This window comes from Mixophyes fleayi, chromosome 9 (assembly GCF_038048845.1).
Source record: "Mixophyes fleayi isolate aMixFle1 chromosome 9, aMixFle1.hap1, whole genome shotgun sequence".
Taxonomy (NCBI): domain Eukaryota; kingdom Metazoa; phylum Chordata; class Amphibia; order Anura; family Limnodynastidae; genus Mixophyes; species Mixophyes fleayi.
In genome coordinates this window covers 55,478,952-55,494,953 of record NC_134410.1, presented here as the reverse complement: position 1 = coordinate 55,494,953, position 16,002 = coordinate 55,478,952, and the positions used below count along the sequence as shown (strand labels likewise).

The following is a 16,002-nucleotide window of genomic DNA, read 5'->3' as shown; positions in this document are numbered from 1 at the left end:
TAGCGATAGAGCCATGAGTTTGAGTCCAACCAACGCCTTATTTGTGTGGAGTATGTATGTATTTGTGTTTTAGACAGTCAGCCTGAAAAAAACAGTATAAAAAAAATCCCAAAAATCCGTAAAAATTAGAACTGTCCCTGCCTGTCAAATCAAGGACAATAGGTAAATGTGCTTGAATTTAATGTAAAAGCTCTAATCAGGTTCATTTCTTCCCAAATGAGTCACCTTAATATTCCTGCAAGTAGCAATACATTTGTGTAGCAGAGCAGCATCTAGAGTGGGAGTTTTAGGAGATAATTATCCTGCCATTAACTGTCAGATATGAAATGATAACACCACTGATTGTCTCAAAGCTGAATTTAATAACCATCTTAATACCTAGTTCAGTGAAGCTGAAACCTTCTCATATATGTGTTAGACTGTAATGTTTTCTTACATATATTAAATTCATTTCTTTTATTGATTCTGAGACCTTATAACCTGAAAGACTACTGGGGGAAAAAATAATAACCTTGATAGGTTTTTAGAATACTTGACTATACGTTCTTACAGAAATTACTGTATATGTACTCTAAATTATTCTAACTAATGCGTTCCTGTTCCATGGAAGTCGGCAGATGTGAAAGTGTATAATAACCTTTAGCGCCAAGGAACATACTGTGAACCGGTAGAAATAATCTATCCATTATTCCATGTGCTGGCTCATTTATTTTGCTCCCTTTTTCCAACTGACTTTTTGTTGCACTGTTTAATATTCCACATACAATACAATGCCCAAAGTTGCTGTGATAAATCCATCACATCCATCATTTTTCTTAGCGTTATCTTGAAGCTCCTTGAGGCATTTATTTTATTTGCCATCATTCATACCTTGTGAACACAGACTTGCCTTGGATCTCATATTTAACATTCCACGCTGAATTATAACATTCATAAGAAGTATGAAATTTCTTATTCCATGCGCATCTACATTAAAGCGTCTTGCCATCTCCTGCACTATAAATGTATTTATTTGCATTGCATAAATAGCATATTCCTCTCTATTGCTTTTTTTTTTCCCTGTGTTCATTATGTAAAACAGAATATTTTGATGTTACACCGCATGTTTATATATATATATATATATATATATATATATATTTATATATTTATATCGAAAATTTCTATTTAAAGACAAAATCCTATCCTGAATAGTGTTGCCGTTTTATATTCTCTGTGAATCATATAATTTATGCCTTGTGCAACAATATAAGACATATGCAGTGAGCAAGACAATGTAAAGTATATTGATATAAATTATAATTGTAAATGGAATAGAATGGAAGTATCATTTGCATCAATATTTGCGCTATACACTTCACTGCGTAGTGTGTGAAATCGGGCACAGTTTATAAATAAAACATGAGTCTATTGATGTGCACATGATCCTGTTGCTTCACCCATATAGCGATAATTCCATTTAGTTTGCCAAGAATTCCTCCCATTTGATTTATAACTACACCCACATTGACAGTTTCTTTTAACCCTACTTTACCTCTAAATAATACACACAGAATGCTACCATATGTATAAACTAATAAATAATTTCTGTGTAAGCAGCGAGTTTCGATGTTGTTGCTTACAATCAGTGAGTTTTTATGTCACCATTACAGTATTTTTCAGAAAAAAATCCTTATTATAAAAAATAATATATCTCCAACTGTAAATAATTTTGAATATATTATGTATCCTCATATTTCTGTGATCATTCACAATATTCCAGTAGAACCCACTGATGTTCTGTCCAGTAAAATATAAATTACCCATAATGAAAAGCATTCCACTTTAAAGCAAAGATAAATGAATAGTTTTTAAAGCACCAACAACATACAGCAGAGCAATATAAAGATTGGGAATGGTAGAAATGATAAGCCTTGTTAAAAAAGAAAAAATAGTGACATATGAGGTTAGGTAACTAGGAGATATGCTCAGGACCTGGGAAACAAATGAAATATTCTGAAACATAATAATGACAAAATAAACAATTTAAAAACAAATTCCAATATTTATATTGTTGTGTTGTATTTGTGAATTATTTATGTACTGGAAAGTCAGGAACACGAACCTAATAAACCATCTCTGAGGAGGAAAATGTTTGTCATCATACAAATAAAGTGCTGTCATATTTTCTGTGTTCGTTTTGTTTTGGTGATGTCATACAAGTAGAATCATACCTACCTGCTGTCAAGACTTATTTCTCCAGGTATGAAATGAGTACTGTCCTTGCCAATAAGGAATCTAATGCGGTCATAGAAGAGTCTCGGAGGATGCTGGGAAAAGGGTGGCTGGCTTTGCTGGATGAGGTCTAGTGGGTCAGGTGAACCTTGACAGAGAGGGCTGGAGAAGCAATTGGCTTGCTGGCAGCAATCAGGATCTACACAATCTGTCAGACCATCTGTAATGGATGAAATTACCATAAATCAGCCAATGAAAGTCTGTAGAGATTAATATACCAGGGAATACAGAAAGCAGCAATGCTAATGAAAGCTAACATGAGGGGTTAAGACATGCAACTTAGCTGTTGTCAACATTAGAAGAGAGATATTACTGAAATTATTTTACATTAGTGAATTAAGAAGGTATGCCACCAGCCAAGGTAATATGTTAAATACTGTACAGCCGGTACATAAAGGAAATGTATAATTAAACACTTAAAGGCCCAGTAACTTTAAAAAACAAGTTGACTTCAGGAATGAACATATTTAAGATAAAGATGTGATTGTAAAGTAGAGCACTTCATATGCACAGTCTTCCTATCTATAATTCAATTCTAATGTTATTACCATTACCAATATCACCTTTATGCTTTTATGGATTTTTTAATAATGTATTAGTAGAAAATATGATATTTGCAATGTTTCACTTGCAGTTTTGCATAGGACTATTTTGGTACGTTTAAAACCGCAAATTGGTAAGATACATTTCTATTGGAGTTCATATTCAATATAGAGATTTGATTGTTTTCCTATGAAAGGTCACTCTTAGTATGAAAAATCCTGTTTTTCATGCTATCCATATCGAGTGCAGTCCTAAACTGTTTATAGCTGTCATTATTTATCTCCTGCCACCAGCTGAAATACAGTGCCTGAGGGGCTTGTAATGGCACCTCCTGGATTCAAATGAGTCCAAGACTTGCACTACTCCCTGTGAACATCAACAGGAATGGCCAGTAATGGCAGATTACTAATAGTAAGAGGAATCTCAAGATGGATCATAAAACCACTTCAGTAGTAAGACTTTGGTGGCAGAATAAACCCATCCTTTCACAGTTTATATCTTGTGGCAAGTTGTGGGATAATCTCAGGCAGCTTCTCCATTACCTGTACTGGAGAGCCAATTACTCAGGAGAGGAGCAACTGCAGTGTAGAGGCATGCACAGGATGCCCTACTTCAAGGACATAAACCCATCAGCCTGTACAATTCAGTAGAATCGCTAATGTCCGATGCTCAGAATCCCAAGGGTTCGAAAGATATTCAGTCCCAATGCTTTTCCCAGTCCAACAACCTGAATTTTAATACAAACAGTGTGTAGTGGATGACTGCAGCAGATTGTCCAGTCACTGGAAATGACACCTTCCATTGCCCATAGTGCATAATCAAATTATAAGCAAACATTACAAAAAACTTTTACACGTAATTTAATTTTCTATGTTTGTTGCTATAAGGCAATAAAGAATTTACATGGGTGAAATTCCCTGTTACTGCAAATCCAACATTCATTTACATCTCAGTTTAAAGGTTTCTTAAATAAATGCTAACTGCCTTAATTTAAGTGGAAATTACACAAATTCAGAGTTTTAAATATCAATTTGCAACTGTTCCCCATTTTTAAACCTTGCACATTTAGCTGTAAAGGATTGACACAATCAAGTAAATCAGATGGGAAATTCTTCCTTAATGACAACTTGAACTTTGCTTTATGGATATGTTAATATGAAAAGACTATATTTTCATGAGTGTAAAAGCCTAGGACTCAACTCAACATTAAAATGCTGAGCTACTGTTCAGCAAATTTCTAAACCTTACTGAATCACACCATCTGGCTGAAGACAGACAGACCTAAAATGATTTATAAGCATTAACTATATGAAAGTACTGCAGTCATCTTAAAAGTGAGAATTTACTGTACTCAAGCACCAAGCGTTTGTCATTGAACTATGAACAATCTCATGTTTTATCAGAAATACTTTAAGGAAAATGCGCAAAAGCCTCTGTTAATTCACCCAACTAAGAATGAAATGGGTTAATATGGCAAAACAGTTGAACCCTGACCAAAACCAAGATTTGGTTCAGCTACAAACAGACAATATAAAATGTGATAAAGACTAATCTGGGGATAGATGTATGAACTCACCATTACAGATTTTGTGAACATTATATATCTTGTGGTAGACAAAAAGGTATTAGAAATGCTGAAATTAAATGTGATTGAGGAGTCCTAAAGCAAATAGTGTAGTCCAACAGCTAAAAAAAGAAAAAGTTGAATGGATTGCTTGCCTGCCTTGTTATAGTTAGGTATCTGACAATTATATCTTACTTACTTAAAATTTGCAATTCCTATGAGTTTGCAAACATTTCCATAGATACCATTTGGTCTGCATGGGGTTTCAGCCACATTTCAGAGACTCATGGACAGAATTCTCAGTTGTGACAGAACCTATACAACAACATACATTGATAGGAACCACTAAAGAGGGTAGGACTTACTGACAACCCAGACTAGTGTACACATACAAAAGTGGAGACAAAGTATTTGGGTATTCTATGGGGAATACTGTTATTATTATTATTATTATTATTATTATTATTCTTTACTTATATGGCGCCACAAGGTTTCTGCAGGGCTATACAAAATGCAAAATACAGTACAAAGAGTAGACCAAACAGGGTACAACAGTACAGAGCAAAATGAGTAAAACCAAGATTCCAATAGCTCCAAGCATAGCAAGTACCGTGATGTTGGAGAAGAAGAAATGGTATTGAGACAATAGGGAAGAGAGCCTTACTTATAAAATCTTACATACCGAGAGGATAAACAGATAGCAGGCAGTGGAAGGGATCAAGCATAAAAGGAGCGCAACAGGGAAGTGGGAGGTGAGGAGAAAGGAGGGGAGAAGCGCGGGAGAAATCTTGAATTCTGACATGGGATGAGGTAATCAGTGCTGGCGGAGAGCCGACAGTCAATGGCCAAACACAGGGAATGGGCGGGAGTGTCAATGGAGAGGAGGTTAAAGATATAAGGGGCAGTGGAATAGATGAGGGCCTTGTAGGTGATGGTAAGAAGTTTAAAGAGGATTTCTGTGGGAGAAAGGAAGCCAGAGAGGTTAGGCAGAGGAGAAGTGGTGTGAAAGAAAGATATGTCCCACAGTCGCAGTGAGAATAGAGCAAAGGGGGGTGAGATGGGAGTAAGGGAGGCCAGTGAGGAGAAGTTTACAGTAATCGAAATGGGAAATGATGAGTGCGTGGATAATGGTTTTGGCGACATCCTGAGAAAGAAAGGGCGGGATGTGGGCAATATTCCATAGTGTGAAGCGACAGGATAGGGCAAGAGATTGAATGTGGGGGTAAAAGAGAGGGAGGAGTTAAGGATGACCCTTAGTCAGCAGAGTTGGGGAGCAGGAGAGAAGTTGGTGTTATTAACGGTGATGGACAGATCAAGATGAGGCAAAGATTTAGAAGGAGGGAAAACAATGAGTTCCATTTTAGCAATGTTGATTTTGAGAAACTGTGAAGATATTCAGGAGGAGATGGTCGAAAGGCAGTTAGAAACATTAAAGAGGAGGGGAGTCAGGACAAGAGCTGTAAAGTTGAATGTTATCGGCGTAGAGGTGATATTGGAAACCAAAGGAAGAGATGAGATTGCCCTGGGAGGTAAAGTGCAGTGAGAAAAGAAGAAGACTGAGAACAGGGCCCTGAGGGACTCAAACAGATACAATAGTTAAGAAGTGGATTTGTGTAGATGGGTGAGGGTGGTGTGGCGGAATTTGAAGCACACGCATATTGAAAATGGTATTATATGGAAAGACAACAAGATAGCCATGTTTCAAATCAGCTGTTACAGACACTGCTACAAAATATAAAGTACTTCTGTACAACATTTTAGAATAATATATGGCTTTATAATGCCAATAGCTAAATCATATCACAAAGCTTTAAAAATGTGGTTAGTTTACCTGAAACGTAAGGGATTGTGCCAATTTTAAAAGGGCTATTTTATTGGATTGAAAGGCTATTTAAATAATGATTAATAAATAAGCAATATCATAAATGTATTCCCCAATATTCTACAGTAGCTGCCCTACTTACAGAGCACCCAAATAGTGCGGACAGGTTAAAGGATGGAGGCATTTTACTAAATTATAAAATATCTGTCACAAAGACCAATTCTGGGAAACTGATGTTCAAGTAGGTGCCACTCACACAACTAACAGCAATTATAACTTAAGAAGTTGACTGATTAGAATATCCCATTCTTTATCATAGGGGTTGTTTATACTCCTGTTGACATTCTCTTTGATGGAGAACAAGGTCATCATCATCATCATCATCATGTATTTATATAGCGCCACTAATTCCGCAGCGCTGTACAGAGAACTCATTCACATCAGTCCCTGCCCCATAGGTCCAAAACAGAAACAATAATCAGTTAGGTACTGTCTCAGTAAACAAAATCCCTCTGGTTTCTTATCATGTCCCTCTCAAGTTCCATTAAGAAAATAAACCCTAGGCTCACTATAGTACATGGCCCTTCAACCATCCCCATTCTATGTTCAGCATTGGTCAGGGAAAGAGGATGTAAACCTTTACTTCCTTTCTAGATAATGTGTAGAGGGTCAAAATTCTCCTATGGAAAGTGAAGACCTCACTAACAGGGGAATGTGACAGATCTTCCACATGCAGTTATAAGAAGACATATATAACGACATTGTCAGTTCAGTATGTCAGCAGTTAAAACATGAATCCTGTAACCTTGGTTGTCACCTGACTTAGCTGAAGTTTTAGATAGCTAGGGGTTTTTATATGTGATGCTGGCATAGAAAGCAGCTGTTTTGTGTGTTGAAAATACTATATTGACATGTATCTGCTTGTGAAAAACTATAAAAGCCCTTTGTACATTTACTATATAAGCTCTGTTTTCTGTTGACTAAAATACTTTTTTTTAATACTCCCATTACACATATTGGGCCTGATTCATCTTTGGACATAAATCCATTAGCGTGCCGTATCTTGCATGAAAAAGTTTTGCGCATGCACCAGAATGGGACTTATGCCAATGAATGCAATTACAAGCAATTCATGTCCAAATGCAACTTTACAACTACCTACGACTAGAAGAGCAGAACAGGGAAGAGAAGGGGTGGACTAACGTATGCAATGTACAGTAAGGGCGTGCCTACGCAGATGCAGCTGATCCAAGTTCACTATAAAAATGCAGTTTATGTACAGTATGGATCAAGCACATCCAGAATTATGCATAATGTAAAATAAAAATATCAAAAATATGTGTTTTTTTAAAAACATATATTGTTATTAATGATTATTTTGATGTAATTAACAGTTGTAATTTTTTTTTTGTATGCATTCTGATAGGCCTTAATGTTGCACATATGCATGTGCATATCCTGCACTGTGCTCTGTCTACAAACATCAAGCGCACTTATACCCAGATTCAAATGGAAATGTATCTTGAGATCCGCTTGTATTTGAATATGGGCGTCCATGCCTACCTATATCTTATGTCATTATAGAATGTCCTTTATATGATACCACATTTTCAGCGATCCTGCACCAAGTAATTACAGCTCTCTGCTACCATACTGTATGTATTAATTGAAGGGTTTTGCAGCTTATTTTACATGGTCTTTGAACACTTTAGTTATGTTAGTTGCCATATGTCTCAATTGGAATTTACAGGTATTAACAATTTCTCAAAATCTTTCCAGTGTGAACAAGTTGCCGATATTAGTGTAGTATATTGTTTGTTATTTTAAGAAGAATTTGTTTAGTACTAGTATAAGGTCATGTGACGGAAGCTGCTTTAACTTAAGGAAAGTGTTTGCTGGAGCATTAAATGCAAATGCTGAAAAAAATAATCTAATCCAGCTGCTTTACACAGACAGATCAAAGTACAATCTGAAAGAATAATGATGCATTGTTAAAAAGAAACACTTTGCATCCACAAAATTAGCATTAAACTTGCTAATCTGTAGAGTGTTTTATAGCCAAGGTGCTTCATTCAATTAGCTAATATATATTTTACAATTACCATTTAAAACCCAACCTTATTCTTTAATAATCTTACCTCATATGAGCAACTATTATTTGCATCATTTAGGTGCAAATTTACGATAAGTTAAAATTTGCAAAATCATTTATTAAGCACAACACTGGTGTTCATCTGCCACCATTACACATGACAAGTGTTTATGTGCAAATGAGTGTAATTTTACGTTTTCACAATTAATGACGCTTTAACGCTGAAAAATATGCCCAAGAATGGTTTTCTACAACCACCATTAGAGAAATTAACCAATTATATATAAACCGGCAATGTGGAAGTTGAATAATGTAAAAACAAATTGTCAACAATAGTTGGGTAATAGTTTTACATGTTTTTGCTATTATTATTATTATTACTATTAATGTTATCATTATTATCATTAATACGAGACGAGGCGCAGAATAGAGACAGATCTAAAAGGTTATGAGGTAGAACATATTGAGATGAAGTTTCAAATGTATGAAGATGTGGTATTGTTGATGACTTTGTTGGTGAGAGTGAGTAATTTAATTTGCATTCTGGAGGATATGGGGTAACCAGGGTAGAGATACAGAAGATCAGTCTTGTTGTGGTGGTCAGGGAGGCTGAAGCAGTGACAGATGGATAAGGGGAACATCAGATTATAGGAGGTTGCAGTAGGCGAGGTGGGGATGATGAGAGAATGAATAACAGTTTTAGGTGCTATATAGACCATTTTCATAGTTATTATTATTATTATTATTATTATTAATTTTTATTTATAGGGCACCACTAAGTGTCCGTAGCGCCGTACAGGGACAAACAAGTACAATACAAGGTGGGACAGCACGGTACAGTAAACAATAAGCACAGTAACTCAGTAAGCTCAAAGCACAGCTAGAGAGAGGGGGAGGGAAGACCAGCAAGCGCTGGAGCCCAAAAGGAAGGGCGCGGATGACGGGGAGACCCCCAGAGGGGTGGGGGGGAAAGGTAGCTGGAGAGCAGAGTTAGAAGTGAAGGAAACAGGAGGAGAGATGACCCTGCTCAAGGGAGCGTACAATCTAAGGGGAGGGGTAGACAAACAGAGAGACACAGGGATGAGAGGGAGAGAAGGGGGAATGGGGGCAGAGTCAGGGGAGGGGGAAGAGGGGGGAGAGGCAGAAAAAGGTAGGAAGTTAAGTGGGAGACTGGAAGGCTTTGAGAAAGAGGTGGGTTTTTAGAGCCCGTTTGAAACTGGACAGATTAGGGGATGTTCTGAGGGAGGGAGCTTGTTCCAGTGGAGGGGGGCAGCGCGGGAGAAGTCTTGGACACGCGCATGGGAGGAGGTGATCAGAGGGGAGGAGAGGCGACGGTCATTGGCAGATCGGAGAGGGCAGGATGGAGCGTGAATAGAGATGAGGTTGGAGATGTAGGGAGCAGTGGAGTTGGCGAGGGCCTTGTATGTGAGAGTGAGGAGCTTGAACAGGATTCTGTAGGGGAAGGGGAGCCAGTGAAGGGCTAGGTAGAGGGGGAGACAGAAGAGGAGCGGCGAGAAAGGAAGATAAGCCTAGCGGCTGCGTTAAGAGCAGAACGAAGGGGAGCGAGATGAGAGTGGGGGAGGCCAGTGAGGAGAAGGTTGCAGTAGTCCAAGCGGGAGATGATCAGAGAGTGGATAAGACATTTACCTTATAACAGTACTTTAACTCCTTTCTCATCTGATATCTAGCTAACACATTAAAACTCGTGCATGGATAAGTTATATCATATAATCCCTGCTTAACCAATCTTCATGCAAATCATGTTTCTAACTGTTTAATTGACTATAAAATGTATCATCACTCAAAAAAATGAGTCATACATATGATCTGGGATGAATAAATTACTGTGATAACTTTTTATAAAGAACGTCAAGACAACTGGATTGTCCTATATACTATATTCTTTTAAAATATAAACTGCAAAAAATATACCTAAGAAGCACTAATTACCTGAATCATTGTCCATGTTATCAGCGCAAACCATTTCCATAATAACGTTGCACCCTATTCCACTCCAGCCAACTTGACAAACACAGTGCCACCCATTTTGGTCAAGCGTGCACCTCCCATTACCATAACAAAGACCTGGGCAGCCATCTAAAAAGAAATATAACATGTTCGCTCAATACATGTTTGCATTGCACTGAACAATAAGTATTGCATACATTGTTGATTTGTTATCAGTTGCAATTTTGATTAGTGTAATGCTCAAAACAAATTTGTGTACTGAATTAGTGGTGTAGGAGACACATCACATTATAAGGAATACCATATTCCATATATTTAGATCAGAATAAAACTAGAAGCTTGAAAACCCAGAGAAGTGACAGGTTGCATGAAGCATCAGAATTGCACATATTCTAAATACAAGTCTCTTAATGGCCTTATACAGCAATCTAGTCAGGACATTTTAGCAAAGACTAATGGCAACACATCCAAACCTATATAACTTAATATGGGCAGGGCCATCTTTATGTTATTGCAAGTAATTTGTTTGTATCATAATGCTCTCAAACGACAGCACTGCATAACATCTCAACAATTTATTAATAAAGGATAACAATAATAATGTTCTGACCCATCTGCCTTATGCCTTATAATTTATTTCTGTCATATACCTGTAATTATTAAACAATCCCTTTGTTTCTGAAAACATACCTCGTACAGCATCCAAGTAGTGAGCTGTAGGGAAAAAGCAGAAAAAATCAACTACAACATGAATGATTTATACACAAATGCAGTAACATACTAAGTCACTCAAATGGGGTTTTAAGGTATACAGTGTCCGTACATTTTGACCTGTATAATGGAATGTCTTCATGATTAGAGCAAAGCATGTGTACTCCAACTATGACGCCATGCTTCTGAAACAGCATCTGATACTCATAGGTAAGAAATGTACATGAGGGAAACATTCTTCTAAGGAAGAGAAGTACTAGAACACCAGGACATGCACTAAAACTCGAGGGAAGTAGGTTCAGAGGAAATTTGAGGAAAAACTACTTCACAGAATGGGTAGTGGATAAGTTGAATAGCCTCCCATCAGATGTGGTAGAGGCTATTACGGTACAGCAGGCTAAACATGCTTGGGATAGACATTAGAATATCTTTATAAAGAATAAGGGATCAAATAAGGTTTGAGGTTACCATAGGTTAATAAAACAATGGGCAGACTAGATGGGCCAAGCGGTTCTTATCTGCCGTCAAATTCTATGTTTCTATGTAATTAGTCCATTGAAGGCACCTCTTTCCTTCTTTAAAATTCCAAAAGCAGTGCAACTGTTGTAAACTCCCATCCCTGCATATCAATAGTCTAAACTATAGGAAATTCATTAAGCATTACCACTTGTTTTAATCTTTACTACTTTACCTTACCTCAAAAATAAACCCAGGTACTTTAGTAACATATAATCAGAAGTGAATAAGATAACTTTATAGACATTTTCATCTGACTAAGGAATATTGAAATGTTTTCATGTCAGTAGCCATTAAAAATATCTAATTTTCCCATTTTGTTTTCATTTATTTAGCTATTCCAATACAATAACATTTACAGTACAATAACTGTCAAACAAACAGAATCCAAGGTTACTTTTCTTTTTCTTTGTTTGAAATTATCAGACTGAATCAGCATCCCTTAAAAGCGAAGGGTGATAAACTAAATTCTGGTTTCTAAACTCGGCATGCTCAGGGACATATATTAAAGTATACAGTTTATTTTTGACAGTAGTTAACAGATCTCTGTAGAGTTTTGCAAATTTATATTCTGGATAGAAAAAGGAGCAATGATACTGTGACTGGCATAAATATTTTGTTTGGTATGATCAGCTACTGAATGAGAAAACAAATGTACTCTTGCCCCCAATTTTGCATATGAAGCAAAAAAATGTATTATTTGTCATCCTCTAAGTTTTACTTTATGTTAAATAGAGCAGACAAATCTGATAGCATTTATGGACTCACCAACAGTACATCGTTCACCCTCCCATCCTGGGCTACATTCACATTTTCCATCTTTACACTGACCATGTTCAGCACAGTTTGGGTGACAGATCCGTTCCTCACAGCTGGCTCCTCCCCAGCCATCTTCACATTGACAGACACCCCCTGAGCACACACCATGACTTCCACAGTCCACCGAGCACAGTTCTAGAGGAAAAGTAGTGAGCCAGAGTGCCATTATGTCACAAAAAGCTTTCATGTTGGCACTGCCAATGTACTTAAAGCTATTTAAATACTAATAAAGAGTATTGTTATATAAAAGAGCAACACAAATTTACAGCATCACATTCATTTACAAATAACACTTCTGTAAGCTCTTTATTTTTCTTTAGGAAAGCAAATTGCATTGTAATTTCCAGTTAGGCTCCCAAAACTAAAGCTGGATACACACTTATGCAATTATCATACAGATCACACAATAAACAACTATTTGGTCAGATATTGCAAGAGTGTGTATGCTTCCACGATCATGTTTGATCGTACCAAAGCACATCACATCGTTTGATTTGGCTTTCTAAACTTCCTAAAAATCCTGATAAACAATGGAATGATGTTGTACAAATTTGGAAGTGTGTATGCACTCATATATATGCTCAATAAAGTCTTGTTTTTGTACTAACGTGCTATGTGTACTAATCTTAAAATAAATTTGCCTGTGCTGCATTATATATTGTGTCAAAAACACTGGAATAGTGTGGGAAGAGGCATCCCAAAGAGTGTGTTCAGCTTTATGGAAAAGCTGGTAAGAGTCCCTGGAGTGTATGGAGAGAGACGGGTTTGCTCCATTTACAAGGCATAGTCCAGGTCTTCTGTTCTGCCAGTCTGACAGCAGACTGGTTGATGGTTGCACCTGTAAGAGGTGTTTAAAAGGTTTTCTGTCTCAGTCTGAGTCTCTGCTCTGCATGGGAGAAAAGACTGCAGAGTGTTTAAAAGAGAAATCCTTATATTAGTTCCAAGTGACTATATGTGCTGGAATTTCTTATATTTTTGTTTAGGTTGATAGTCAGGAATAACAAATGCTTAGTTAGTGCCGGACAGGCAAGTTGCTTAGTTTGAAGTATTATTTATTTATTTATGCTCAAATAAAACTGGCTGAGGCAGCCAGTGCACCTAGTCTAAAGATATACAGGAGGAGAACATGTGTGTGACAATATAATAGTATAGAGTGTGATTTAACTTACATATTTTGAGGTAGTTTTGAGTTATCTTTTTCCACCCCTAACAGCAGCTGACAGGGTGTGTCTTCAGTGAGGCTAATCAAGCAGAGCACCTGATGAGAACTTCTTTATAAAGACCAGGTGGGAGTGTCACCTGTCCATCAAGCTAGGACTGTGGGATAAGTGTAAAGTATAGAAACCTTAGTTGTTCATCAAGCAAGTGTGACCATTGCTGAGCAAGTTGGTCAGTGTCTAGAGAGATGGTCGCTGTTAACTTAGCATTAGGGTCACAAGAAAGCATGTGGAACTTTGTGGTATCAGTTACTTGGCGATCCTGACAATAAAAACATAGTACAAAGCACAAAGTTGTTCGTGTGCATCACAATATATATATATGAAACGATCGTAGGGCAGGAAGTGTTATTGTAATGTATTTTTTCTAGTTTTTCTACTACATTTTGTACATTGTTCCTGCTGGTGCTGGTCTGTTCGTTTTATTGCCTATGTCTGTGATTTCCTCTTTTATTTCCACATTGGCAATTTCATCTTCACTTTTCTTTTTCCGTGTTGATGTAGATAGTTATTCATGTATTTTTCCATAAATAGATTATACTGTTTAGTAATACAAAGTTTTAATACGTACTTTTTTAATGTTCTTATCTTCTTTAACCCCCTTGTTCTTTGTTCTTTAAATCTGACCATCGCTTCTTTATCTGGAACTTGCTTCTTTTTTTCTTAATTTATCTCTTAACATCTTAATCAATCTCTACATTATTATTTCCTCTCTGTAATTTTTTTTGAACAATCATAGTCATCTTGGTCCAGAAATCTAACCATCATCTCCATCTTCCTCTGAGTCATTGGTTTGGCTCTTATCACATCATCGAATGGCATCCCTTCTTCTTCTTCCTCTTCTACTCCTTATTCACTATTTTTATCTTCCTTCATCTTGTCACGTACCACTGGTGACAGTCTAGCTCCTCTGTGTTTATGTAGAATATTCTCATGCATAAGTTGGCGTTAACAATTGTTATGGACCAATCACGGCAGTTTTACCTGCATAGTGTGGGCATTAACGTTCGACCGCGGTGGTTGTTTTTGCATAGCATTGAGACATTTTACTCCAGTTTTGGTACTTTCCGAACTCATTTCACAAATTCTCTATCTCATTTCACCGCTCTCATTGCAAGGTAAGTATTTTATTATATCTGACTTTATTTATATATTGTTTTTTTGTGGATGGAAATATTACAATACATGTGTTATCTATTTTAAAAAGTTTCAACATGTCTTCTGATAAAAATGTAGAACACATAAAGGATTTTTTTGAGACATACAGATCACATCCCTGCTTGTGACAAAGCAAGACCAAGGACTATAACAACAGACAACTTGCCCAGGGGCAGTCCAATTCATCATCTGCCCCTAAAGAAATCAAAGATATATCAGCAAGTGGCATAGTAAGTAAACACACAAACATGAATGCTTAAAATATTTATTTACATATTGGTCAAAATGAGTTCTTCGCTAGAAATTAGAATGTCAGTGTACATACATTTTAACGAGTCATTCTGCCATGTCACGGCGCCCGCACCATTAAATTATTGTAAGAACTACTTCCTGTTTAACTTGGCCTTTTCACCTGTATTTGTCATTTAAGAAGACTCCAGTGGTGTCATCTCTGCCACTTCCTCAATATTATTATTATTATTATCTTTGACTTATAAGGCGCCACAAAGGGTCCGCAGTGCTTTACATTACATATACAGAAAACAGTTCCAAGACACAAATGATACAAAAATATATACAAACACAGGTGACAGGGTAAAGCAAATCAGATTATATCTGGGACAGATAGTGTAAGGGATGGTAGAAATCAGCGAGAAGAAGGCCCCAAAATCACATTATGCCACACATAAGTGCCCCCATATCACATTATGCCACATCTAAGTACTCCCAAATAACATTGTGCAACACATAAGTGCTCCCAAATCCCATTATGCCCCACATTACTGCCCCAATACACAATATGCCCCACATAAGTGTCCCCAATACCCATTATGCTCACACAAGTGCCCCTAATATTACACCACATTAAGCAGCTGTATGTGTGACTCACCTCTCACACAATTTGTCAGCTCAGCAACGGGACCCGGGATGAAATGCTGCTCTGCGATCTTCTCCTGAGAGTGAAAGTGAAAGCTGCTTCGGAGTGCCAGGGATTGCTGACCCCTGAGTTAGGGCAAAGTTTTTCTCCCATGATGCTTAGCACTCTGTTGCCGTGTAGAGCATTATGGGCTTTGAAATTCTTTTGCCTTGATTTAAGTTACTGATGTTTTCTGTTTTGTATATTTGTCCTCCCCACACACTACAAGCCCCCCTCTATTAAGACACTCACAGAAAGGATTCATGTGAGATGTGGTCAGCCGACCCTTAGCGATTATCAGCAGAACATCCTGCCTCGGCTGCCGGCTACAAATAGGTGCAGACAACCCAGCAAATTGGGGTGAAACCTCGGGACACCATTTATTTTGTGCTTCCTGTCTCA

At 37.3% G+C, this 16,002-nt stretch overlaps 1 protein-coding gene across 2 annotated transcripts in view; it reads right to left on the bottom strand.

The window, feature by feature from the left end:
• Positions 1 to 16,002, bottom strand: part of TENM1 (teneurin transmembrane protein 1) — a 476,767-nt gene that overhangs the window by 134,568 nt on the left and 326,197 nt on the right. For both annotated transcript variants that reach the window (XM_075184364.1, XM_075184365.1), the window contains 4 exons: positions 12,259 to 12,444; positions 10,954 to 10,977; positions 10,246 to 10,392; positions 2,218 to 2,434 (listed from right to left, as the gene is read on the bottom strand). In XM_075184364.1, coding sequence (XP_075040465.1) covers positions 2,218 to 2,434; positions 10,246 to 10,392; positions 10,954 to 10,977; positions 12,259 to 12,444 — 574 coding nt within the window. The remainder of the gene's footprint in view (positions 1 to 2,217; positions 2,435 to 10,245; positions 10,393 to 10,953; positions 10,978 to 12,258; positions 12,445 to 16,002) is intronic.